At 45.0% G+C, this 26,236-nt stretch overlaps 1 protein-coding gene across 2 annotated transcripts in view; it reads right to left on the bottom strand.

Moving 5' to 3' along the window:
- The window catches only part of TRIM28 (tripartite motif containing 28), a 49,510-nt gene that overhangs the window by 18,613 nt on the left and 4,661 nt on the right, over nt 1–26,236 (bottom strand). For both annotated transcript variants that reach the window (XM_060281530.1, XM_060281528.1), the window contains exons 2-11: nt 13,052–13,164; nt 12,753–12,885; nt 11,894–12,029; nt 11,015–11,131; nt 10,699–10,813; nt 10,142–10,288; nt 3,448–3,562; nt 1,699–1,829; nt 946–976; nt 186–228 (exon numbers count right to left, since the gene is read on the bottom strand). In XM_060281530.1, the coding sequence (XP_060137513.1) occupies nt 186–228; nt 946–976; nt 1,699–1,829; nt 3,448–3,562; nt 10,142–10,288; nt 10,699–10,813; nt 11,015–11,131; nt 11,894–12,029; nt 12,753–12,885; nt 13,052–13,164 (1,081 nt within the window). The remainder of the gene's footprint in view (nt 1–185; nt 229–945; nt 977–1,698; nt 1,830–3,447; nt 3,563–10,141; nt 10,289–10,698; nt 10,814–11,014; nt 11,132–11,893; nt 12,030–12,752; nt 12,886–13,051; nt 13,165–26,236) is intronic.

The raw sequence follows: 26,236 nt of genomic DNA, 5'->3' as shown, positions 1-26,236 counted from the left end.
CCCATGGCCAAGATCTTTTTCCTTTGGAGCAGGCAGGCTCTTAGCATTCAACAATGCACCAGATCCTAAAATGGCACACGTGTGTGGGAATAGAGAAGATGGGGTGGTTTGGAAGTAAACTACTGCAAAACGGGGCCCAAGCACCGCAGGAAGACATGGCAGCACATAAAAAAGAATGCACTTACCTCTTCATTCCAGAAACATTGGCTTCACCAGAGTACGATCCTTCTGTTGTAGTGAGGGGAAACAAGTGTCAAAAGACAGTCACCCCAAATTGGATCCCATCAACCCTCCTTGGCCCAAACGGAGAAAAAAATCTGTCATAATCGATGGGACTGCCCCATGCCTACAGGTGAAACCCGGAAAATTACAGTATCATCGAAAAGTGCATTTATTTCAGTAACGCAACTTTTAATTTTAATTTTTACAAATGCTTTCTTTTGGAAATTCCACAGTAATAAAACAACGGGTTACAATAATACGAAAATAAACATCGCTATTACATTTCATTAATTACATTCCATTTATAATTGACCCGCCTAACGACAAATAATTACAATTAGAACAAATAAAGGCTTGACATATCTTGCTTTGCATGTCATGTATCTATTTCGTATATTTGGTTTCACCTTTTAAGTTGCGTTACTGAAATAAATGCACTTTGACGATGTTCTAATTTTCCTAGTTTCACCTGTAATTCCACCCCTCACCCCCACCTCCGATGCTCCTTCTAAATCTTAGAAGTGAAAGGACCCCTTAACGCAGGGATGAGAAACCCGTGATTCTCCAGAAGCTGTTAAAACCACAACCTCCATTATCCCAGACAACAGAACAAAGCTCACGGAGGTTGAAAAATCTGGACGGCCACAGGTTCCTCAGCCTTCCCTTAAAGCTTTTACCTGCCCTCCCACTGAACACCCCTTCAGCTCCCTTCACACTGCTTACCTACGCCAAAGCCGTCACCCATGTCCATTGGCTGCAAAAGAACAGAGCAAAAAGTCAAGGGAGAGACCCAACTCCAGCCTTAAGCTGCTTCCTCACCACTTTCCATCAAGATGCATTACTTGTTACAGGTCCTGTGCAAGACAGTGGCCGTCGACTGCAGGCTTAACAACTGAAAGGCACACCTTGGAGGAAATCAGCACCCACAAAGACACATTCCATCTCCTGTAAGCAGTGCCAGGAAAGGCACCCTCCTCCATTCTAGAGACCCTTTCTTCCTCATCCTTCCCTGCTCACCTGTCCAGCAGAAGAGGCACTAGCATCATTGATATAGCAGTCGGGGATTGCCTGCCGCTGGCTGTTGGAAGGCAGCACAGGCTGAAGCAGAGCTCCCTTATTCAATATGCTTGTCTGCAGAGACATCTGCTGGACACCCTACATGGAAAGGTGGACCAGGAAGCCTGTTACTGCACGTTAAGCCAATGGATATGGAGTATTTTATGGACCATCGACCACTATGGGGGCTCCGGCAGGCTAGCCCAAGGCATGCAGCAACGTACTATCTACTTGTAGAAGGGACACGACTGATGACGCATGGTGTGTTGTTACTGTGACAGCTTCATGCATAAAATGCACCTCCCCGCCACTGAGACAGGCACTCCCAGGATGTATGTGGACCAACCAGCCAAGGGTTGCTGGATCTACAAAGACAGGCAATCATGGGGAGACAGAACTGGTACAAAGGAGAGCCGGTACCTGAGAAGGAGGAACAGAGCCCTGCCTGACTGCCACTCCTCCAGATGCAGCAGAGGTAGCGTTGGCCCGCTGTTGGGGAGTCTGGGCATTAGGGGTTGCCAGCAAGCCACTCCGCTCCGAGACTATCTGACCTAGGGGAGGGATGGTGGGGTAGAAAAGGAAGGTTATGTCTCTCAAGGGCTGGCATTTGTTACACTTGCCTCGATGCAAGAATGTAAAAATTGTCACAATGAGGTAGGGCTGGAACAGTGATGCAGGTAAGCAAAGCATCCAGGCACAGAGGCCAGACAGCTGGCACATAACAGCTCGAGAGAGCCACATCCAGATGCTGTTATCCCTGGGCAGGTTGGTAGGCAGCACTGTACATTACCGTATATTCCGGCATACAAGGTGACTTGGGCGTATAAGACACCCAACTCAAAAATGTCTGCAGCGATTTCTGGTGCCGCGCTACCCATATCGAAAATGTCCGCAGCGCCAGAAATCGCTTCTGAGCATGTGCAGACATGCGGACATGCTCAGAAGCGATTTCTGGCGCTGCTCGGCGAGTCCCCGGGTTAAAAAGTCGTCTTGTACGCCGGAATATACGGTAGGTCACATAAACCTTACCACTTATTGAATGCCAAAGAGGCACTTAAAGAATTTTCTGTTCTCTGTCTCTCTGAGAGACGCAGACACATTTCATTAGTAGATTTTTATCTTGAAAACACAGATATTCTGCAAGACGGGTATGTGTTTAGGATTGCACTGTGCTTTGTATGGTTTGTATGGTTTCCCCACCTTCATTTGTGGCCTTCTTGCACATCATCCAGTACCGCTATTGTACCATCAGCATGCATGAAGTCTATGGAATAAGTAACTAAAGAGAAGGACAGACAACAGAAGCAAGTTCTTCTAAGTCCAGGAAGTCCCAGTTCAGAGAAGCCATGCACAAAAAGGGTGCTGACTGAATTGTTGGATTTTTTTGAATAGTCAAGTTACTTTAGAGCCGGTCTAATGTAAATACTGTCTAAGAGAAACATGTGCCAGTGATTTCTGTTAATTGCTCACAGGCGTGAGCTCTGCTCCTTGTATGTAAGGCTCTGCCAGAAAGCCTTAGATCTCTTAGTTGAATGTATCTCTTAGTAGATCACTCTCTCAGTTGAATGTATCTCTCAGTTAAATATCTATCAGTGTGATTTAATTCTCAGTTTAAGAGATTCCTTAGTTGAATCTTAGTATGAGAGTTGTTTAGTTAGTATGAGAGTTGTTTAGTTACAAAGCTGGTTTGCTGTTAATTCTTCGGTAGTTTAATGGGAGTTATGTGGGAGTTTGTGGGAGGTTTGGAATGGTTTGAAGGTTGGAATGTGGGTAGATAAAGTTGCTAAGAGAGGAAGCATTTATCTTTAGTTTAAAGTCTCTTTAGAGTCAGTTTGTTGTTCAGTTAAAGAAATCCAATAGTATTTTCATCTGTATACTTTTACAAGTGTGCAGCTAGTAAGGGGTTTCATATAAGGGAGATAATTCCCTATACTCTTGGTGGTGTTTTCTTAGCCAGGTCAACTTCTGGAATATCATACTGCAGGGTAATAAAAACATGGCTCACTCCAGATATTCTGAGCTACAACTGCTGGGAGCAACACCTGGGGGGGGGGCACCACATTGAAACAGCTCTGCTGTATTTTATTGATTTCATGGGATGGTGTATGTCCGAAAAGCTGGGCTATATCTTATGAATAAATGAAATAATTCCAGTAGTCCATTTCTCACCAAATGTCTCTGCGCTCTTGGTCCAAGCATTTAAGTCCCACTGGAATTTCATGTCTCCATGGGGCTCCACAGGATCAACGATCATTTTGAGAGCCCTGTGCAGCTGGAAGTAAATCTGAAGCAGAGTGTGAGAAAGAGAGAAGAAAGCTTAATTGTACCAAAGGAAAACCATTAAAAGCTCATTCACTACCATCAATATAGTACAGTCTAGCTGGTCTGTCACTACCCTTCTGCACTGCTTTTGGGTACCCAGAATGGATACCCATATGGTGTGGCAAGGAGGGCAGAGATTTTAAAGCAAACTGCAGAGAACCATGGCAGGTTTGTTAAGGAACGCAGTTAATGGGTCAATTCCATTAGTGAGGAAAGAGCTCCTTGTGATAAGACTTCCTTATCAGTGTTACTGGGCAGCTTAGGTACCTAACTTTATGTATAAAAGGGCTCAAATTACAGCGTGGGTTGTGTTGTGCACAGCTCACAGACTTAACATTTAGAATAACATTCGTTTAAAGATTGGAAAATGCTTAATGAATATATGGGAAATAACTTTTCAGCTGAAAACGCTGGCAGCATTAAGATAACTTCAACAGGGTAAACAAGTTTTGATGGATGCAGTAATGGAATGCTGAATGGTATGTTTTTTTGTAAAATATGCAGGGATTTATGATATGTAAAATGAACCATGGAAAGAGAAGAAGGTAAGTCATTGATATCTTAAGGATGTAGTACGAGTATTTTAAATTGCAAAACAGAAAACTTAATGAAATTATATACAAATTACAGTGTGGGTTGTGGATCATCATCAGGAAGGAGTGAATTGCTGTGTAATTGTGGAGTTATCTGAACATTTTGAGAAGAGGTTGTCCGAGAAGATTTGGAGAACTGCCAGACTTATAGGCAATTACACCAACAAGGTTTCCAGTGCTAAGGTGTGTGTGTGGCCTACTACGTTTGTGGCAGGAAAACCCATGATAATGAACAATACATAGTCTAAGTTCAATTCACACTTAACTAGACCCAGCTGATTGTGTGGGATAGCCAGCTTCACATAACCAACCAGCTTAAATTTAATTAATGCATTAAAGGCATTAAGAGTGGGCTGTCCTGGCTGGCTTAGCTAAGTCACTTCCCCTCACCTTGGAAGGGATTCGTGCCTTTGTTCTACCATTCCACTGTGTGAGCCCTACCAGGAAGGAGGTCTGTGCTGGTTGCTCCAGGCCCAAACCACGTGGCTTTCTTACAAAACCATCTTTATGTTTCTGTGCAAATGATTTAGAAACACTTACCACTATGGAATCTAAGCTTCACTGCCTATTTAACTGCTGGATGGAAAAGCACATGAATCAAACCTTTGAAGAGTTTGTAATTACAGTCGTACCTTGGTTTTCTAATTAAATCCGGAACAGTTACAAAATCTTTTTTTTAATAATAATTTTTATTAATTTTGCATATTAACAAAACAAAGACACATACACAATTAAGTAACATAATTTCCACCTTCTTCTAAACCACCCTCCATGAGATCCCTCCTGCCACAAGGTATTCCCATGAACAGTGCGCAGTCGAAGGCGGTGCATTTTATAATTGGGCTTATCCCCACCCCTCCCTCCTCACCCCAGCAAACCCCTCCCCTGCCACCGAGGAGTCCTAGGGTAATAAGAAGAGAGAAGGTGAGTGTCCACCCAACTATTTAAACTTTACCAAAAATCAAGAAAAAAGAAAAAGAGAAAAAGAGAAAAACACAAGAAAAAGAAAAAGAAACAGAAAAAATAGAATAAATCTTTTTTCCAAACCATTGTGTTATGGGCTTCCCCTACCTCCCCCCTTTTCTGATTTTCAACATCATTTAAGCAGTTTTCTTGTCATATCCCCCACTCTATTTTCGAAATTCTCCAATCTTATATCAATAACATCCTTATTTTCTATTAAATTTTCTTCTATCATCATTTCTCATTCTCTCCCACCCCACCCCACCCCCAGCACTCCCCCTGCCACAGAGAGTTTATAGAGGAAAGAAGGGGAGAGGCAATGGTTCTTTTTCCAATTGGGTCTTCCCTCCCTCCCCGCCCCAGGAGCCCCCCCTGCCACCAAGAGCTCCCTGCGCGCAGAGGGCCGACAAGAGGGAGAGGAACCCCCAATCGTCCCCTGAATTATTCATCAATCTCTTTTATAATACTTCTAAACAACTCCTAAATCTTGTTTCTATCTCATCATCATTCTTTTTTTCCCCAAAAACTCCCATATTCTTAAAACCTATTTGTATTCCCAATTCTAAATTTTCTCCTTATCCCCAATTCTTTCCCCCGCCTCCCCTGATCTCGGCCTCCCCCCTCCAGTCCAGCAAGTACCAAAGTCAATGATCCAGTTTTCAGTCCTTTTTTTATCCATCCTGTTAAACAGAATACTTTCCTCCTTCATCCCACCCCCTTCCTGACAAATTTTCCAGTCCAGGCTTCTCTATTCTCCTCCCCCCAGAAGTCCTTTCTTCTTTGCAGGATGCATTTCTTGTGGGTTTTCTGTCTCTTCAGAAGTTCTTGCTTCTCCCCCTCGAAAGGAGGGGTATTCCAACTCTCGGCTATTTCTTTGTTCTTTTGCGAATCCTGTGTCCCATCCCCATTTTCTTCAGTTTTGTTGTAGTTCAAATCATCAGTCTTTTTATCCTCTTGCACCATTTCTTGAAGAGTCTCATCTTTCTGTACATCTTGGTTTATTCCTTCCAATTGTTGTTGAGTCTTATGCATACTAATTTTTATTTCCCACAAGAGTCTGAAAACTTTCTCCTGGAAGCCAGGTGTGTAATCTCTTGTTGACATTTTTCTAGCTTTTCAAGGTCAGAACAAAACTTGGGAAACAGGAAGTGGTTACAAGTTATAATTATTCCTTATAGTCCAAAGTGGATGCATTATATTCCATGTATTTTATCTTCAACTTTTTAATTATTTCCAAAAGGCTGCGGTCAGCCCTCAAATATCAAACCGAAAATCTTTGAAAGTCAGTTCCTTCCATTCCCTCACCCCATTATTTTCCACTCGCTGTTCTGTTCAGGGTGCCGATTTTCAGGGTATGGAGAGGGTCTCTTCTTCAATTACATATACTTGCAGGGTTTTTACAGTCTGAAACCGTTCTCCCCCTTTACCCTGCCTCTGGGGGAGAATCTTAAGTCAGTTTTTGGAAATATTCAAGCGGTTAAGTTCTTTGCCCCGGCACCGGGGGTCTTCCTTAAGCTGCTTCCTCTTTAAATCAGTAGGGGGGAGATCAGCTTCCGTTTTTTGAATCTCACCCCCGTTCCAAATTTTAAATCTTTAAATCTTTTTTTATTTATTTACCGTGTTTCTCATATTTTAAAACACGTCTTGTATTAATTTTTTCCTCAAAAAACCACACCATGGCTTATTTTCAAGGGATGTCTTATTTTTTAATAAAGTATGGTAAAGCAAACTACATTTATTCAGTTATAATTAAGTTGTCTTCTTCTGGAACATCGTCATAACTCTCCAAACCCAAAATCTACTGCAAACTACATTTATTCAAGTATAATAAAGTCATCTTCTTCTGGAACTTTGTCATAACTCTCCATATCCGGAATTCCATCCTGAATGTCTTGTGACTCCAGTTCCTTTAGAACCATTGGCCCCAATCTTTCATGTCGAGCAATACAGCTCTCAGTAAATGAGCAGCTCTTATCCTGGTAAGCCTTGGCAACAACACTGTCACTGATTTTTCCCATGATTTCCTCACCCAATTCACAACCTCTTGCAGGCCAGGTTTCACAAAGTTTCCACGCTGATTTCTTGTCATTCTATTTTCAATGTAGTCGTTAATTTCTACACGCAAATGGTCTTTGAATGGCTTGTTTATTGCAATATCAAGAGTCTGCAGATAAGCAGTCATTCCTGCAGGAATCATTATTTGATCTATTCTTCTCTATGCAAGGAACTTCTTCATGTCTTTAGCACGATGAGTGCTGGCTGAATCCCAGACTAGCAGACCTTTTTGGCCACCTCGCGTAACAAGTGGCAGCATTAAATCAAGCCACTTCCTTATAACTGCTTGTGTGCACCAGGCTTTTTCGGATTCAAGAACATAAATGCCAGAAACACGTTCAATCTTATTTTTCTTGCCCTTACTGATGATAACAGGTGTGGTTTTCGTTCCATCCAGACGAATTGCCAAAACACAGGTAACACGTGGACTTTCGTGACCAGTGGAGGGAACGTAGATTGAGGAGGCACCCCTCTGTTCAATTGTCGTTTGGGCTCCTTGACCCATAAACAATGCAGTTTCATCCATAGCAATCATGTTGCAAAGTTGGTATTTAGAAAAGTCGATGCCATCAACAAAGGACTTGAATGCAAGCGCTCGCTTAACAACTTCAGCATCCTCCAACTTAAACAGTGTTGTTGATTTTCTGAGAGACATGTCGTATCGCTGAAGGAAGCCATCCAGCCAGCGATGTGATGCTTTGAATTCTGTGGGCAATTCGAATTGTGGTGCCATTTCAAGGGCAAAGGCTCGAATATCAGCCCTGCGCACAACCAAAGCCTTTGCTCTCCTGTCAGCGATCCACTCACTAATCATGTCTTCTAGCTCAGGAAGTAAATGTTGCCGTCCAGAACCACACTTACGCTTCTTAGCGTTTCCCATGCGCACCTGTAGACTGAGTTTCTCATATTCTGCCCGCCATTTCTGGACCAGTCGGATATCCAACTTCTTCTCCAGGCAGAAAGCCGGAAGATTCTGGCCCTGGGAGTCCTCCACAATTTTTTTCTTGTAATCCACAGAGTAACTCTTTCTTTTTCCACTCATCTTGTCTGGGGGACTGTTGCTGGGGGAGAGAGACAAACACTGATGAGTAAAATGGCAGACTTTTACGGTACTTTCGTGCATGCTATCAAATCTTGCACCAACCATGCATAAACATTGCACCGTACTTTTGCATCAAGCAAAAGCACCGGGGGGGGGGGAATTGCATGCAATCAAATCTTGCACCAACCATGCATAAACATTGTACCGTACTTTTGCATCAAGCAAATGCACACGGGGGGGGGGAGCAATTGCATGCAATCAAATCTTGCACCAACCATGCATAAATATTGTACTTTTGCACCACGCAAAAGTACACTGAGGGGGAGCAATTGCATGCAATTAAAGCTTGCATTAAACATGCATAAAGTGAAAGGTTTCTGAAATCAAAAGCAGCAGAACAGAGCCCAAACAAGCATGATAAAAGCATGCTTTTCACAAACTTTTCCTGCATTGCATGCATACCGTGCAAGCTCAATGTTTTTAGCCCAACAAGAGATCAGTGCACTTACAGAACAGGCTTTGAAGAGCTGCACCTCTTGCTGGGTCGGAGCTTCGCACGGCTTCAGTTGCAGTCAGAGGGCTTGAAGCACAGTGCGCTGAGGCTCCAGGTCCCAGGGCTTTGCCGCGGCTCCTGAGGTACGCGTCCAGCCGGGTCCCGGGGGGTTAGCGCGCGCCTTTGAGGCTCGCAGGCGGGTCCCAGGGCTTCGCCCGCGGCTCCTCCTATGCGTCCAGCCGGGTCCCGGGGGTTAGCGCGCGCGCGCTGAAGCTCCAGCCGGGTCCCAGGGCTTCGCAGCGGCTCCTGCAAGCTGCCGCGGCTCCAGTTCTGCCGGGTCCCAGGGCTTCACACAGGGGACACCGAGGCTCCTGCTGCGTCCCGCGGCTTCGCCTCTCGCTCGGTCGAGGCTTTGCGATAGTGCTTATTTTCGGGGTATGTCTTATTTTTCGCCAACCCTTTGAAATCCTGTCATGGCTTATTTTGGGGGGATGACTTATAATATGAGAAACACGGTACTCACGGTCTCTCGATTTGCCAAATCCTTCTTTGGAAAAATCCAGCACTCTCCGCCTCCGGCCCGGAGCTTCTCCCTGCAAGGGTAGCGATGGCGCTCCAAAATGGCCCCCGCGACTACAACCCTTCTCGCTCCAGAGCTCTTATTAGAGCCTACCGGAGAGTTGGGGGGTTAGGATTGGGGCGCTGCTGGGCTAATTCCGCCCCCAAAACGCTCGATTTGGGGTTCTATGGGGTGCAGCGGCGCTCCCGCTGCTTTCCCCCCCCCCTTGCAGAGTCGGGTCGCCTCGGAGCTCGAGACGGACCCCGCCGGACGACGCTGGCGCTGAACCGGAAGCCGTTACAAAATCAAGGAACGTCCCGCAGCCAATCGGAAGCCGTACCGGATGTTCAGCTTCCAGAAACCTTTTGAAAACTGGAACAATCATTTCCGGTTTTCAATCATTTGGGAGCTGAAACACTCGACGAGTTCAAAAAGTGTTCAGCTTCCAAGGTTCCACTGTATACCATTTTTAACTTAACAAATGTGCAGTCTTTTACTATGCTAAGAGAAGTGGGGAACTTTGGAAGTAACTTAGAAGGGGCTATTTTAAAGCTCTAACAGCCTGTACTCCACGTACCTTGCTGCATCTTTTGTGATTTTAAATCTCTGCTGGGGTTCTCTCATCAAAGAGTACTTGTCCCAAACCTGGATCTAGGCATCCAGGGAATTCTGTTTTTTTAATACATATTTTCCTTTAACCGAAATGCAAAAACAGATAGGTGGATTAACCTCAAACATTAAGCAAATATCAAACATTTGAGAAGTGCCAAGTAACAGCTTGAAAGCTCTCAACAAGTCCTGCATGGCATGTGGGAAAGGAGCACCAGAAGTCTCACCAGCTTCTTCGAAAGCAGCAAGGCGGTGTTGTTGTCGCTTTCCAGGGCCCAATTAGCAAAGCGTAGGATATGCTCCTGGTGGCGCTGGAGCTTTGTCATGGCCCAGTGTTGCCTCTCCAGTTTCTCCTGCTGCCCTTCGGTGACTTTCTGTAAAGGGGAAGGGAAAAAGGGGAACAGTTGGTTCATTATCATCATAGCCACTACTACTTTATCTTGTCTTACTATACCCAATACTGGCATTGACATAGTTAAGCTTTGGCTGCCACATGAGGAAACTGTGACTAAGGCCTTTACTGTGCCTATTTGCAGTGATGGTCACCTGTGCAATAAGGCCACCCCCTCAGTTCTTCCCAGAGTCAGATTTTGTTCTGCTTTTTTAAAAACATGGTTGGTCCTCCTTGATTAGATAAAAAACGACTGCAGGCTAGTAAGTGAAGATTACTTTGATTGGTGGCATTCAAGTTTTCTTTATGCAATTTTCTTCCCCATCTTTTCCCAAAACCACCATGCCGTGCCATGCCCGTTCACAGCCAGAAGCAGTCATTTCAGTCTCTCACCTGCGCGTCGTTAACGAGCACCTTGCCCCGCTTATTGAGCTCCTTCATGATTTGCAGGATGGCCATCTTCACATCCACCTGCACTCGCTTCTGCACATCTGCCACCTGCCGGATCCTGAGGGATTAAAGCAGGGGGTAGCGTAAGGCTGTGGTCCCCAGAGAGCCAATAAGTTCTACACAAGTCTGCTACCAGTGCTTTTTTTCCCACAACCCTTTGAAAAGCCTGCGACCCAAAACCACATGATGACCCTGAAAGCTTAATGGATGCTAACTGTGGTCATCCAAGAATTGGGTCTTCTGCAAACGAGGCACTTACGAGGTTCGCACTTCCTTGGTTGACTTCTGGAGGTTGGCATGCTTATCTCCCAGGCGCTTTACCAACGAGGCCAGCATCTTGCGTTGGTTCTTGACTGCATCCTCCAAGAACTGGTACCTGCGGAGAAGGGTACAGCCTTCATTTGGTGACAGTACTGGGACTCTAAAAGCCATTATAAAAAGTGTGCTCGCATTTCTCTTGCAATTTTTATTTTATTTAAAAGAATTTATAGAAAAGAGCTACATTCAGCTGTTTTATTACTGCTTTAGAGCTCTTGTTTGTTTTTACACTAATCCTTCTGTGCTCCCTACGGCAGGAAAGGAAGGGTATAGGAGTGGTGAAACAGCATACTGAGATTCTTGCACAGCACAGGGTTGGACTGGATGGCTCTCTACAATTATACATTTCTACATTCCGATTAACCATCAAAACCTGTTGCATCTTAACATACCAGGCTTGAAGGGGGTCAACTCCTATATGGCACTGGCTTTCCCCACTTACTGTCAAGACCAATTTAGCAGAGTGTGGGGAGCAAAGGGGTGAAGAAATAAGCCTAACTCAAGATAGGAGCAGCTGGTTTTTCTTGATGGAACTACCACATGTGGGCATGGAATGGCATTCTTACAGCCAAAACAGGCTTCCCCTGGTGCCCTTCAGATGTTTCTGGGCTACCAACTCCCCATCAGCCCCAGGCAGTGCAGAAAATAGATGTAGCTTATTTGAGTCGCAGGCCAAAACATCTGCAGGACACTGAGTTGGAGAAGGGTGGCATTGGCTGGTGAACTCCGCAGTTCATCTCAGGCAGCAGCAGCAGCAGTAGCAGAAGGCATCATTCTAGATTGACAGATATGTTTCTACATAGCCAGCAGGAATGCTTACTGGTGATCCTTGTGCACATTCAGCTGGCAGTCCCGGCAGGTGAGGGTGTCGCAAGTGTCGCAGAACAACACCAGTGGCTCATGCTTGTGGACGGAGCAGTACACTGTCTTCTCTCTCTCCTGGGATTTGGAAGAGCCTAGCAAGAAGCAGAGGACAGCCTGTTTACCCTTGCAAAGCACACACCTCAACAGATGCAGCATTATGTGGGTGCGGGAGAGAAAACCATGGCATTTTGCGCCCACCATGCCAGGGCCAACAGCACTAGTTTCAGACAAGTAATGTTTCTCTCAACTCCCTTGGACGTTGTCGGGGACCATGCTGAGGAGGGCAGAGGAGGAATGGTGGGAGCCTCCCCCTGCTCCGGATCCTAGATCTTCCCAGGAGCAGGAGGACAGTATAGATTTGCAACAGTGGTTTGCAGAGGGAGATAGTTCAGAAGGCAGAAGCTGGGAAATACTGGATGGGGAACAGCTAGGAGAAGAAAGAGATTCACTGTCTCTGGAAAGCATTCCTCCACCCAGCCCAAGGACAGTAAGAGCTCAGAAGGTGGCAGAGAGCACAGAGGGTGCGAGCTCAGGTTACAACATGCAGTAGTGACATGGGTGACTAGGGAGGCATGGGGTGGAACTCTTAATTGGGAGCACCCCATTAATTGGAAGTGGATTCTTTGTTCTCTCGCTATGATCATTAAAGTTTCTAACTGGTTAAGAAGACTCCTTTTCCTTTTTTTGTTTATCTGCTGTGCGGGGGGTGGGGGGTGGAAGCCAATTCCCTGAAGCCTGACAGACGTTTCCACCAAACACCCATGACAGTGAACCTTTGCAGCCCACAAGACATTCTCCCTATGCCGCCAACTTACCTGTGGACCGGACAGTGTGTTCCTTAGTGTACTTCACTCTCTGGTGAGCCTCCACGCAAGTCTCGCACAGGGGCTCTTGGCACTCCACACAGTAGCTGGTGGCCGGGGCATTGTCTTCACAGCTGGTGCAGCACTGATGGGAAAAGGCACATGGTTAATTAACCAGTAAGAACAACAGAGTCATTTCCCTCCAACCACCCTAATCAGAGAGGCAGAAACCAGCCAAGGCACATCCAAAGACCAAGCAAAGAAACACTAGAATGAGAGGCTTGTTGTGGGAGGGGGAGTGACCCAATTACCTGGTTAGCTTCTCTGGCATCCCCAAAAGACTCTGTTGCACCATCCCGCAGGAAGTAGTTCTCTACTATGTCTTTTAGGTAACACTGGTGCTTGCACACTGGGCAGTCAACCACTGCAAAGAGAAGCACAACAGAAACATCAGGCACGATCCACAGGTACACACTAATCTGTGTTTTCTGAAAACGATTTAAGACAATTTTGTTTCGTTTCGACAGCCTTTTCCAGCTGCATGAAAAGGTCTCCTGCCTTGGAGAGTCTATGTTTTGTATTGCTTATAAGTCTATCTGCAGGGGCTTTTTTGTACTGCTTAGCATGATTTTTATTTTTATTATTTTAAAAAATGGATATATGCTTGTAAACTGCCTTGTAGAAATAAACGGAAGACCCACAGAAGCACCGAGCAAAACCAGTCTCCTCTATGTCATCTTGCCTGTTAGCCATATTTGTGCAGCCATTTCAGGATAAGGTGGGCTTGCAGATAAGAGAGAAGCAATGATAAGATGCATGTCAATGCATCTGAACTGTTCTCCCATTACTCATCTGACTAGCCAGGTCAGCAGCCATCACTGCAACCTGAAAAGTGGGGAAGGGGGTGTGGGTGTGCGCGTGGGTGCGTGCGTGCATGCTCTCTTGCTCTCTCACTCACCAAATCACTTGCTGATACATTTACTGATTTCCCTCTATATCAGAAAGGTATAACCAAACATTGCTGTTTTACAAATAGTTGCAGAGAATGAAATGAAAGAGCCACACTAGCAGCTCACATGTGAAGATTAAATCAACTGCTTCCATTCCGGCTGGTCATATTATGAACTCAGAAACTGGTGCCCCTGCATCATACTTTCCTTTTCATCTCATGCTTTTCGACAACACTGTAGGCAGGGACTGTCATGTTTTGTGTACAGCACTGACCACATTAGACAAATTATAAGCAACCAATTATTAGTACAACAAGCAAGTCAAGCCTTCCATTCATTTGCCCTATGCATGCATTTCACACATACGTGTGTGTGCAAGGGTCCGTCTAGCCCAAGATTCCAAAGCTGCCCACTTCACAATCTACATTTCTGCCACAACATATAACCAACTACAGCAGTTTGCACTTTTTTAATTTTTTTGAAACATGTTTGTGCAGATTTTTGTTATTTCCAAAGCAGTTCACACCACCACAATTCCAACATTAAAGTAAAATTTTTAGAATCAATAAATACTTGTGTATTTACCACATCTTATTCCACCAAAGTATTCACAATGTTGTCATCTTTACAAAACCTAGTAACAGCCAGAATGACAACAACTGGCAGCTAAGCCACACTATATCATACAGAGATACTTTATTTTTATATTATTGTTATTATTATTCCCCACCTGACGAGACTGAAAGCTGCTTACAGATAAAAAGAACCACTAAAACATAGAAAAACACTAATTTAAAAAAACAATAAAATATTGATAGAATTTAAACTACAAACGCTCTATAAAATCTGCTTAAAGCATACAAATTACTAACAGCACAGCACCAGCCCGTTGATTAAAAGCTGTCAATTCCTGAAAGTGTTGGAACAAGAAAGTCTAGCAACTAATATGCAAGCTAGTATATTAAGGGAAAAAATATTTTGGCTAGTTCTGACCATACACCTCAGTACTCTCCAAGCACAATCACAGACAGGATCGTCAGTAAGCACAGCCTTTGTTTTATACTAGCAGATATTACTTGAACACAATTCCCTTTTAAGGGAAAGCTACTGTACAAACCTTTGTTCTGCAAAGCTTAGCATTAACATGAGATGCAACTATGGGCAATAGCCACCAGTTTAAATGAAACCTCTGTGCAGATGCAGTCTACCTCCAAAAAGATTCTAGAAACATACAATAGGGCAACTTCCCAGAGTTATCTGGCTGATGCAAACAGTGGGCTACTCATGTTGCTCGGAGGGGGCAGAGGTGCCAAGCAAAAGTATGGCAATAATGAAGGGGAGCACTCCCTCAAGGACCCCTATATACTTCTGAGGATAAATATATAGTTTTCTCCTGTATCATCTGTAATTTCTCAGGGGGTCTTTGAAGCATCTGATTCCAAGAATGAATTCAGTTCTGCAGAGAAATATTCCTGCAGACTATGTTTGCCACTCAATCCACGTTCTCTTACCATCCTGCTGAAGGCTGCCTTCCTCGGTTCAGCAGACATTCAGGTGCCAAGTACATTGGCTCCCAGTACGTTTCCGAGCACAATTCAAAGTGTTAGTGCTGACCTTTAAAGCCCTAAATGGCCTCGGTCCAGTATACCTGAAGGAGCGTCTCCACCTCCATCATTCTGCCTGGACACTGAGGTCCAGCACAGAGGGCCTTCTGGCGGTTCCCTCGTTGCGAGAAGCCAAGTTGCAGGGAACTAGGCAGAGGGCCTTCTCGGTGGTGGCGCCTGCCCTGTGGAACGCCCTCCCAACAGATGTCAAAGTGGAAAACAACTACGTACCAGACTTTTAGAAGACATCTGAAGGCAGCCCTGCTCAGGGAGGCTTTTAATGTTTAATAGATTACTGTGTTTTATTTTTCTGTTGGAAGCCGCCCAGAGTGGCTGGGGAAACCCAGCCAGATGAGCGGGGTATAAATAATAAATTATTATTAATATTATTCTTAAATTGGCATGGGTCATGGGTGTAGCCAGCATATTTTTGTTGGAGGGGGCAGGCCTTTTGTTTGGGGGGTGAGAACCCCAGTTAGCTATGTAGTTTTACTGATTTAGGGGGGCAGATCTCCACCCCACCCCCTTGGCCATGCCCATGGCACAAGTCCAATTGTGAACATGTGGCGATATCTTGATGCCAGGTTGGCAACTGACATCTCCATCTGGCTGGCTTCTCCAGCTTTCTTAAGTATGCGGAAGAGCTTATTCACTGCATTAATATCCTACCTTTTTCTTCAATGAGTATATGGTTTACCCACCCACCCACCCTCCTCAGTTAATCCCTACAACGACCCTGTGAGTTAAGAGATTCTGACCTGTCCAGTGTCACCCAGTGAGCTACATGACAGGGTGGAGATTCGAACCCTGATCTCCCAGGTCCAGGTCTGACCCTCTAACCACTACACTGCACTGGCTTCCTAGAGTAATTCTGCTATGGGGCAGCTATATACATTAAGACGATAAATAAATATGGGGAAAGCAATGTACAACTTGGAGAAGGATCCAAAATATTTTCTTTGAAGCTTGAATTTGTTTCATTCTAGACTGGTTCATTTGATGTTTTAATGTGTTATAAACAGCTTTGAGATTTTGTTTCCTTTAAAATATAAAGCAGTATAGAAATGAAATGAATAATAATACACTCAAAAAATGTGCCTAGACATTCTGTGGTGGCAACTGTACCCTAGGTTTAAAGTGCCATTTTGTGATTAGCTTACATACCTCAGTTTCTAACACTTGAGTGCCCCCACCAAGAGGAAACAAAAGGAAGCCTCCTTTGTTTAACAATTTTATTGCTGCCAACCAAAAGATCAGCAGCAGCCGCATTTGTGCAATCACCATATGGACAGGGGAGGAAGCATTCATGAGACTACAGAGAAAGGTGAGAAAAAGGGTAGGGGAAAGGGGGAGGAAAACTAAAGGCAAAGCTTCTGAGATGGAGAAGGGCACCAATCCCTAGTAGAGATGGACCAAAAAGCAGTCCTAAATGTGCTATGTTGGAAATGATCCCAGCCACCATGGCAACACAAAACTTGAACTGAAGGTATAATCCAGGAGTGCCCTTGGGTAGTAAATCTCACAGCACTATCCTGCCTATGCATACTCAAAAGTAGGCCTATTTTGTGATCCACACAAACTACAGCCTAAATTTAAAGTAAGTGGAAAAGGTCAGGCTCCTTCGCTACCATCACAAGGCCTACCGACTACCACTGTTAAACGTCTGTTTTAATTTAGTGCTCCAACCCATCCTGAATCTTCAGGATTAAATGCATTATTTATAGCGTTTTATAACCCACTCTTCAGCCAGAGTGGGTTTCCAGAGTGACTGACAAAACAACAAGGCAACAGTCCCTGCCCTCAGGCTTACAATGTCAGAAAAAGAACACAAAGCCCCGGGGGGGGGGGGGGGTTTACAGTCGTATCTTGGAAGTTGAATGGAATCTGTTCCAAAAGTCTGTTCGACTTCCAAAACCAAACCACGGCTTCTGATTGGCTGTAGGAAGCTCCTGCAGCCAATCAGAAGGCGCGGAAGCCCCACCGGACGTTCGGCTTCCAAAAATAGTTCGCAAACTTGAACACTCACTTCCAGGTTTGCAACGTTCGAGAAATAAGTTGTTCAAAAACCAAGGTACAACTGTATTGGGAAGGGAAGAGGACAAGCAAGGCCAGGCTACAAATTCTTAAATGTTTACAAGGTCCTTATAACAACCAGCTTTGATGGAAACATGCTGTTCAAAGCTTTAAAACAGGCTTTAGATTTAACCTTTCTAAAAGTAGCTGCAACACAGCCTTGAGACCGCTGAACTTACAGGATTGTATCTAAAACCCACTCAGACCAGACCTAACCTTGCTATTTCTATTCATTTCAGTAAGCTTCCTCAGAGCATAACTTACACTGGATACAGAGTGGGCCATCTGGGGCCTAGCTGGAATCTGCTGGCTGGTCACTTCCCATCACAGCAGCCAGGGCCACAAAGGCTCAGAGGATGCCATTGCCCACCAGGGTAGACTGTCCTCCTGGTCTTCTAACAGGGTAAAGGTAAAGGGACCCCTGACCATTAGGTCCAGTCGTGACCGACTCTAGGGTTGCGCGCTCATCTCACATTATTGGCCGAGGAAGCCGGCGTACAGCTTCCAGGTCATGTGGCCAGCATGACAAAGCCGCTTCTGGTGAACCAGAGCAGCACATGGAAACACCGTTTACCTTCCCACTGTAGCGGTTCCTATTTATCTACTTGCACTTTGACGTGCTTTCAAACTGCTACCGTGTTTCTCCTAAAAGAAGACACGTCTTATATTTATTTTTCTGCCAAAAAAACACAACACGGCTTATTTTCAGGGGATGTCTTCTTTTTTAAGCTACTACCCTGGGAGGCTCGGCCCGCCGCTGCCGCTGCCGACGTCACAGGTTCCCCTGGAATCGCCGCAGCCGAGGCTCCGGCCAACGCAGCTCCTCCATGCCAAGGGGCTCCCGCGGGGCCTACGCTCCCTGCCGCCGAGGTAGTGCGGCCCGGCCTAGGCCTCACCTTGTCCTCCCAGGTGGAACGCTCCGCAGCGCTTTGCCCCACAGCGAGCCCTTCAAGGCGCCGGCGCCGCCGTTGGCCACCAGGTGCTGCTGCGGATGTGACGTCGGCTCCTCCTTCCGCCGGCCGCCGCTCATTGTCCTCTTCCGCCGCCGCTGCCTCCCTCCCTCCCCTACGGGCCGCTGCTGGGGTCGGGGCTCGAGCGGGAGCCAGCAAAGACAGGTGCGCCGCCGCCGCCTCCCTCCCTCCCCGCCGGGCTGCTGCTGGGTCGGGGCTCGAGCGGGAGCCGGCAAAGACAGCCCCGACCCAGCAGCAGCCCGGCGGGGAGGGAGGGAGGCAGCGGCGGCGGAAGAGGACAATGAGCGGCGGCCGGCGGAAGGAGGAGCCGACGTCGCATCCGCAGCAGCACCTGGTGGCCAACGGCGGCGCCTTGAAGGGCTCGCTGTGGGGCAAAGCGCTGCGGAGCGACTCGGCGAGACCCAGCGGGACCCGGGAGAGACAATACCCCAACACGTCTTATTTTGGGGGGATGTCTTATATTTTTTTCCTTTAGAAAATCGTGCCATGGCTTATTTTAGAGGCACGTCTTATTTTAGGAGAAACACGGTAGGTTGGCAGGACCTGGGACCGAGCAACGGGAGCTCACCCCGTCGCAGGGATTCGAACCGCCAACATTCTGATCAGCAAGCCCTAGGCTCTGAGGCTTAACCCACAGCACCACCTGCGTCCCATAGTAGTTGGGTTCAAAAGCCTCAAGGGGACAAATGATGGTACAGGTCAGCTGATATAGTAAGCAGAGATGCATCTTTCCATTTCAATTATAAAAAAATAATGCAAGTCTGTACTCTCAATGAATTCTGTTTCTAAAGGCTATTATTTCTAAAGGCTAGACTACAAGACCAAAACCAGCGCTTTGAAACAATGGTCCTGGGCCAAGCATGACATCATTCCTCCACTGAGATAACAAGGATGCTGTATTTACATTGAGCTTCGATTCTGCTTTGAATATGTGGTACACAGGAAGTATTCCTGAGCTGAGCCAATCTTACACATTTATTTTATTTTCTTAGAAGGCATTAGGAAAGTTAGCTCAGGCTCTTAAGCAGCAAGGACTAATTTACTTAAATGTAGACAAAGCAGCCCTCTGTATTTTAGCTCAAAGACAAGCCCCCCCACAAGAGAAAACAGAAAATACACAAAAGGACAACAGCAAGACTTTAATTCTGTGTGTTGCAACCATGTGTTCAAATAGCACGTAAGTCAACTAGTTAGTGCAGGACAAAAAAAATTATTTTGTTCAAATGGTATGTGCAACCACACCCACCCCACAAAAAATAAGCTATTTAAGAAGGCATGTGCTAAAATGAAATTTTGACCCACCAATGGTAGATAACCCCCTTTTCCCTGTTTTGTACACAAAGCCCTGCCAAATAAGGTTAGTACTTCTGTTTTGCTGTGGCTGGTTATACTACAAATTGCAAAAAGAACCAAATAAATTCTCTAAGCACAGGTTGCCCACACATTTATAAAGATACAGAGTTTTGCCAAATTGCCCCCTCTAATTGAGGAGAAGGGGTTTGGTTTGATTTTTACTTTTGCTAAAAGGAAACTGAAGTCACACCTCTTCTAGACTGCTTTTCAGCTTAACTGGTTCTGTGTTTTGCTAGTGGAGACCATTCCAAAGTCTTTTGTGTGCATCATTTACTCCAGCTGAATGGTAGTCCTGGCTAAAGATATCCTCATCTTCAGCTAAATCCCCCATCTTGTCTTCATTTGCTTTCTCTCCACTTCTCAGGAAACTCATGGGATTGAGGTGGGAGTTATCAATCTTCACACACTTAAAGGAACACAAACTTGCCCTTAAGCTACAGTGAGAAAGAATGGCTGGGTGATAAGGCACATATTTCACAAGAGTCTTGTTTCATTTTTGAAGAGAATTCTGCATAACTTGTTGCCCAACAAGATGTTGCAGAACTACACCATCATCTCTGGACCACCATCACTAAACATCACTAAAGATTCTCCTGATGTTGACTGGAGCCAATAGACAACTGCAACTCACAGTATACCTTGGCAAATAGTCAGGGATGGAGTTGTAGCCATAGCATAGAACATCTGGAAGGCCCAATGTTCCGCACTCCTTTCCTAAAAGCATTTTCCTTGGGGGATAGCTGTGCCATACTGTTACAAGCAAAATGAAAAAACCACCTTTTGGCAGCTTAAAGACTAATGGACTAATAGTGGCACAAGCATTCATGGATTACAGTCCATTTCACCATGTCCCTGAAACATCCTGATTTATACATACAATTTGAAAGAGTGTTTTGTGAATTTCTGCATTGAATGCCCCTCTAAACTCATCAGTTACTATTTCCATGTGTTTGATGTGGACTGAAATCCATGAAAGCTTTATGTCATAATAAACTATTCTTAGGGCATTAAGGTGCCACAAGAACTTTGTTAATCTTAAACCACTTAAGACATGAAAATATTTTACAAATATTTCCATTTCTCCAGCGTAAATAGAAAATAGAAAGTTAAATGTTGACTTGATGATCCAGTCCTGAACACTTAGGGTACTTTTACTACAAACCCCAAAAGCATGTTCTACTGTGCCTGGAAACGTACAGCAGAATGAGGTACCAGAGCAACTGTACCACTTCAGGTTGTAGGTGAGGGGTACTGCTTTTGAATGTTGCCTCATGCAAAAAAAAACACCCAACAAACCCACCAAAAGCCTGCAAATATAAAAATTAGTACCACTCCAACTTCTAGCCTAGCCTTCCTCCTGATGCACTTGTTTCCTGTTTTCACACTAAGGAACGTTCAGAAAGGTTTACAAACTGCATCTGACCAGTACTTTACAAAATGTCACAAAACTGCAGAATGCTAGAGTTGTCTGGAACTCTTCATTTGGCAAGATATTACACAAAGCAGGAGCTGGAAAGAAACAAGTGAAATATATACACCCTTGTGCGAATTAATTGAAACAAACAATGAATTTAGTAGGATTTACGTCCAGGGAATTCCCTGGCCAATCAAGCACCTGTATCTGCTGCTCTGTTCTGAATTTCTTTGCCACTTTCAACAGGGGGCTAGGTCTGATGTGGCAATCATGAAGCTTCTCTCCTTGTGACCTTCAAACATGCTGACTTTGCTGACCCTGTACAAAGAAACTGCTTTTCTCCACTGGTCTTTCATCCATTCCTTGTACTTCTTTGCCCATTTATACCATTTTTCTTTCTTTCTTTTTTGGTTAAAAGCTGTTTATTGGCGGGTCTTCTGCCTTTCATCCGACCACAATAAGGTGCCTGCGAACTGTAGAGGAACCGATTTGGATCCCTTTCTCCTTTAAATCCGTATTCAATGCATCACTCGTCTTGCAGGGATCCTTTTTCCTTTGTCGAAGCAAGTAAGCATCATCTCTAGTTGTTGTTTTCTTCTTATGACCACTTTCCTTTACGTTTAGGAGAAACAGGTCCGGTTTCCTGCTTCAACTTGATGACACAGCTGACAGTTGCTGAACTCACATCAACCACTGAAGCAATCCCTCGATATGTCTTAGCTGTGTGTTTGTGCAGGGTTACAATCTTCGTACGTTTCCTAGGTGTCACATCCATCTCGAACGGCAGCCAAATCACATCTGGGCAGGTTTCTAAAAGCTGAAATACTTTAGCTGCTGACGTAATGATTGCATCATACACTACAGCAGTTGGACAGGATTCTAAAATCTGATTCAATACAGTAGCTGCTGACATAATGATTGCATCATTAAAACATAAAAAATGATCCAACTGACTTTTCATGTTTGTTTTGAGTATAGGATTACGAGTAAGATAGAAAACATGTTTTGTTTCAATTAATTCACACAAAGATGCAAGGTACAAAAATTAAACAGCCTATTGTAGCCATGAGGTCAGCTTGTAGACTCATTTCCAAGATGAAGATTCCAGGATAAGCAAATCCCTCCCAGGTGTTAAGGGTATCAGGTTACCCACCAAGGATTCTGGGATGAAGAGGCAATGGCTGCTCCTCATTTCTGAGATGTAACCTATCTGTCCTAGGCCTTTTAACGTACCTTTTTAAAAGCTTCACTTAAATTACATTTTTATCCCATCTTACTCCAAGAAGTTCAGGCTATTGTGCGTGTGTGCCAACCCCTCATTTTATCCTCACAACCACCCTGCGAGGCAGGTTAGGAAGAGAGAAAATCCTTCAAGAGATTTGAACCTGAGTCTTCCCACTACAACGCTGTAACCATCCTACCACATTGGCAGCAATGCAGAAATTTTGTTGTTGTTTAGTCGTGTCCGACTCTTTGTGACCCCATGGACCAGAGCACGCCAGGCACTCCTGTCTTCCACTGCCTCCCGCAGTTTGGTCAAACTCAAGTTGGTAGCTTCGAGAACACTGTCCAACCATCTCATCCTCCGTCGTCCCCTTCTCCTTGTGCCCTCAATCTTTCCCAGCATCAGGGTCTTTTCCAGGGAGTCTTCTCTTCTCATGATGTGGCCAAAGTATTGGAGCCTCAGCTTCAGGATCTGTCCTTCCAGTGAGCACTCCTTCATGGATCACTGCCTTGTCATGGCGAAGGGGCTTGAATAACTCAGAGAAGCTATGAGCTATGCCGTGCAGGGCCACCCAAGACGGACAGGTCATAGTGGAGAGTTTTGACTAAACGTGATACACCTGGAGCAGGAACTGGCAAGCCACTCCAGTATCCCTGCCAAGAAAACTCCATGGACAAAGACAACAGGCATACCTAGCAGTTCGAATGCGGGTGGCGCTGTAGGTTAAACAGAGCCTAGAGCTTGCTGATCAGAAGGTCGGCGGTTCGAATCCCCGCGACGGTGTGAGCTCCCATTGCTCAGTCCCTGCTCCTGCCAACCTAGCAGTTCAAAAGCACGTCAAAGTGCAAGTAGATAAATAGGTACCGCTCCGGTGGGAAGGTAAACGGTGTTTCCGTATGCTGCTCTGGTTCGCCAGAAGCAGCTTTGTCATGCTGGCCACATGACCTGGAAGCTGTACACCGGCTTCCTCGGCCAATAACACGAGATGAGCGCTGCAACCCCTGAGTCGGTCACGAATGGACCTAATTGTCAGGGGTCCCTTTACCTTTAAGGCTGGGTAAACACACATTTCTGTGAAGACAAAACCATTTAGAACTAAAATCATAGTATGATTTGGGGGAGAGGAATTAGGAGTCCGTTGGCCTGGGGTCACCAAAGGAAAGCCAGACGCAGGCTTTAAATGAAGCTATACCTTTATTGTGATGAAACAAAACAAAAAATTCCTTCCAGTAGCACCTTAAAGGTAAAGGGACCCCTGACAATTAGGTCCAGTCGCGGACGACTCTGAGGTTGTGGCGCTCATCTCACTTTATTGGCCGAGGGAGCCGCTGGACAGCTTCCGGGTCATGACTAAGCCACTTCTGGCAAACCAGAGCAGCGCACAGAAATGCAGTTTACCTTCCCACCAGAGCGGTACTTCTTAAGCATTTCTGTACTACACGTCTACTATTAGCCAAACATGACTACAACAAGAATACAGTAATTACAACGCACTGAGGCAAACTGAAGCCAATCAGTTATTTTCACAAAGTCCTTCACTTCCATTCTTATTAACTTTTAATTAATGCCTCATTCATTAACTTAACTCCTCTGCAGCAGATTCTATTCTTCTGAGATTAGCAGTCACTCGACCCTGCTGATTCCTCCAGCTCCCCTTTCTTGACCTTGGGTCCCCAGGTGTTCTTGAACTACAACTCCCATCATCCCTGAACACTGGTCCTGCTGGCTAGGAATGGTGGAAGCTGTAGTCCAGGCATCCCCAAACTGCGGCCTTCCAGATGTTTTGGCCTACAACTCCCATGATCCCTAGCTAACAGGACCAGCCGAAGTTTGGGGATGCCTGCTGTAGTCCAACAACATCTAGGGACCCAAGGTTCAGAAAATCTACTAGTGCATCAGAATTCTGATTACTATATAGTTACTATCTATAAGCATACTTCTCCTGAAAGTAGTTAGCTAACAATCATGCGCATACGCTAAACTACAAAATGGATTGAAGACAAGGAAAATTAGGTTTTCTCCTTCAACTAAGCCTGGACCCTATAACAATAAATTGTGGAGGCAGGTGGTGCTAGTCCAGACTTTTCTTACCTCCTAGTCCAGCTCTTACCTCCTAGAGCTAGGATGGGAAACCTATGCTGCTCCAAATTTTGCTCAATTCCCTTCAGCCCCAATCAGTAGGACCAATGAGACATGAGTCACAACAACATAGGCTTGTTTGTTGCAGCTTTAGCTTCAAACTGGGGGTTGGGGGCACAAATTGAGCCCCCCCCCCAAGTTTGAAAAGCCTACTGTATTTTGAACTAGACACCTCTGGATTCAGGTCAATTCAAAATGTAGCTGTTTCTCCAATAGCTACCTGGCCTTCCCAGCCAATTTCCCCACAAAAGTGTTCCAGAGGAATGAGAAAACTAAAGGAAGAGTGTTAACCAGAAGGGTAAAAATCTTGCTAGAGTGTGGAAATGATGCTCCCAAGTACACTCAGAACCGTCATTTCCCAATGGGGAACATTGGATTTGTAAGTTCTCTGGCTCCATTTCCCCAAATAACCAATTTTTAAATCGTTCCCAAAGCAAGCTGAAAGGGTTTCAGTCACAGCTGATTCAAATACAAGCCAAAAAGCATTTAGGTAATGAAACACACAGCTGTTAACATGAGCATGGTATTTAGGAGCAAACAGTAAAGTTATGCTCCTATACAAATAGGAGACAAGACATCTGAACTATTTGAATCCTGGATAGATATAAAATTCTCTATCTTTAAAAGGACTACTAATTCTATAGTAAACAGAGCAGTACTAATATACTAGTATACTCTCCTTCCTTAATCAGAAAACAGTGCCACATAACAAGTTTTAACACACAAAGTAAATAGGCCCCTATTTAGAGAACGCAGTTATTTACTCTCGTAAACAAACCCGAAAATTGCTGTTCGTCTTCTTTTGGCTAAGCAGCAGGAAATTGATCCCATTCTAGCTTTTGGAGTACCGGGTAGCTGTTTTAGTCTCTTGTAGCAAAAAGAAAACCAAGGACTTGTAGTACTGTACTTGAAAGACTATCAAATTTATTATTGCAAAAGCTTTCAGGGACTAGATGTATGCAATGCTATCCCAGTTTGCCAGGTTTGTAAACAAATGTGGAGAAAGTATTAGCATAGTGATCTAAGAGATCAGAAATGTATGAAGACCAGAGGTAAACCAGTTAACGATGCTAACCTTTGCTAAGGTTTCCCCACCATTTTTCACCAATTGCAATTCAATAGCTGGGGTTTTTTTTTGGGGGGGGGGACTATGTGGGAGAGAAGAGGTTCAGCTCCAAGACTGCTGCAGAATCTTATCAGAGGGAGTACCTGGTGGTTTCTGCTTTCACAATTCAAGGCCAAGTTGGCAAACATTCTGTACGAGAATTAAATTCAGTTCCATCTTCACTGAAGCTGCACTGGTGGCAGAAGCATCATATCAAAGGCAGATCAAACCCTTCCTTTTCTGAATCAGTAAAAGGCAGAAATCAATGAACTCCCCCCACTCTTCATTTAGATCAGCTGCATTTCAAGTCAAGAAAGAGAAGAGCACTCAAGGTAAAATAAAGTTCAATTGCCTAGTTCCTAGAAATATCCAGCTGCTTCTTTGAAGGTCTGCCCCCTTCCAAAAAAGTACAGTATATGAGATATTAAAATGTGTTGCGGATCAGCAGTGCTGTCAGGACAAGACTCTGGGGCAGAAGGTGGGTCCCACTCCCAAATGCATCTGAGCTTACCACATTTTAGAGTGAGTGAAGTAATACACTTGACTAATGAGAGAAGGACCCCTTAAGACCATTAAGCCCAGTATAAAAATTCCTGCACCACTGTTTGGGGGGATTTGAATTCTTCCTTTTCTACTCCAAGATGTGCCCTGAAGGAATGCAA

Source organism: Zootoca vivipara, chromosome 13, assembly GCF_963506605.1.
Source record: "Zootoca vivipara chromosome 13, rZooViv1.1, whole genome shotgun sequence".
Lineage (NCBI taxonomy): Eukaryota > Metazoa > Chordata > Lepidosauria > Squamata > Lacertidae > Zootoca > Zootoca vivipara.
This window is presented reverse-complemented; position numbering and strand designations above follow the sequence as displayed.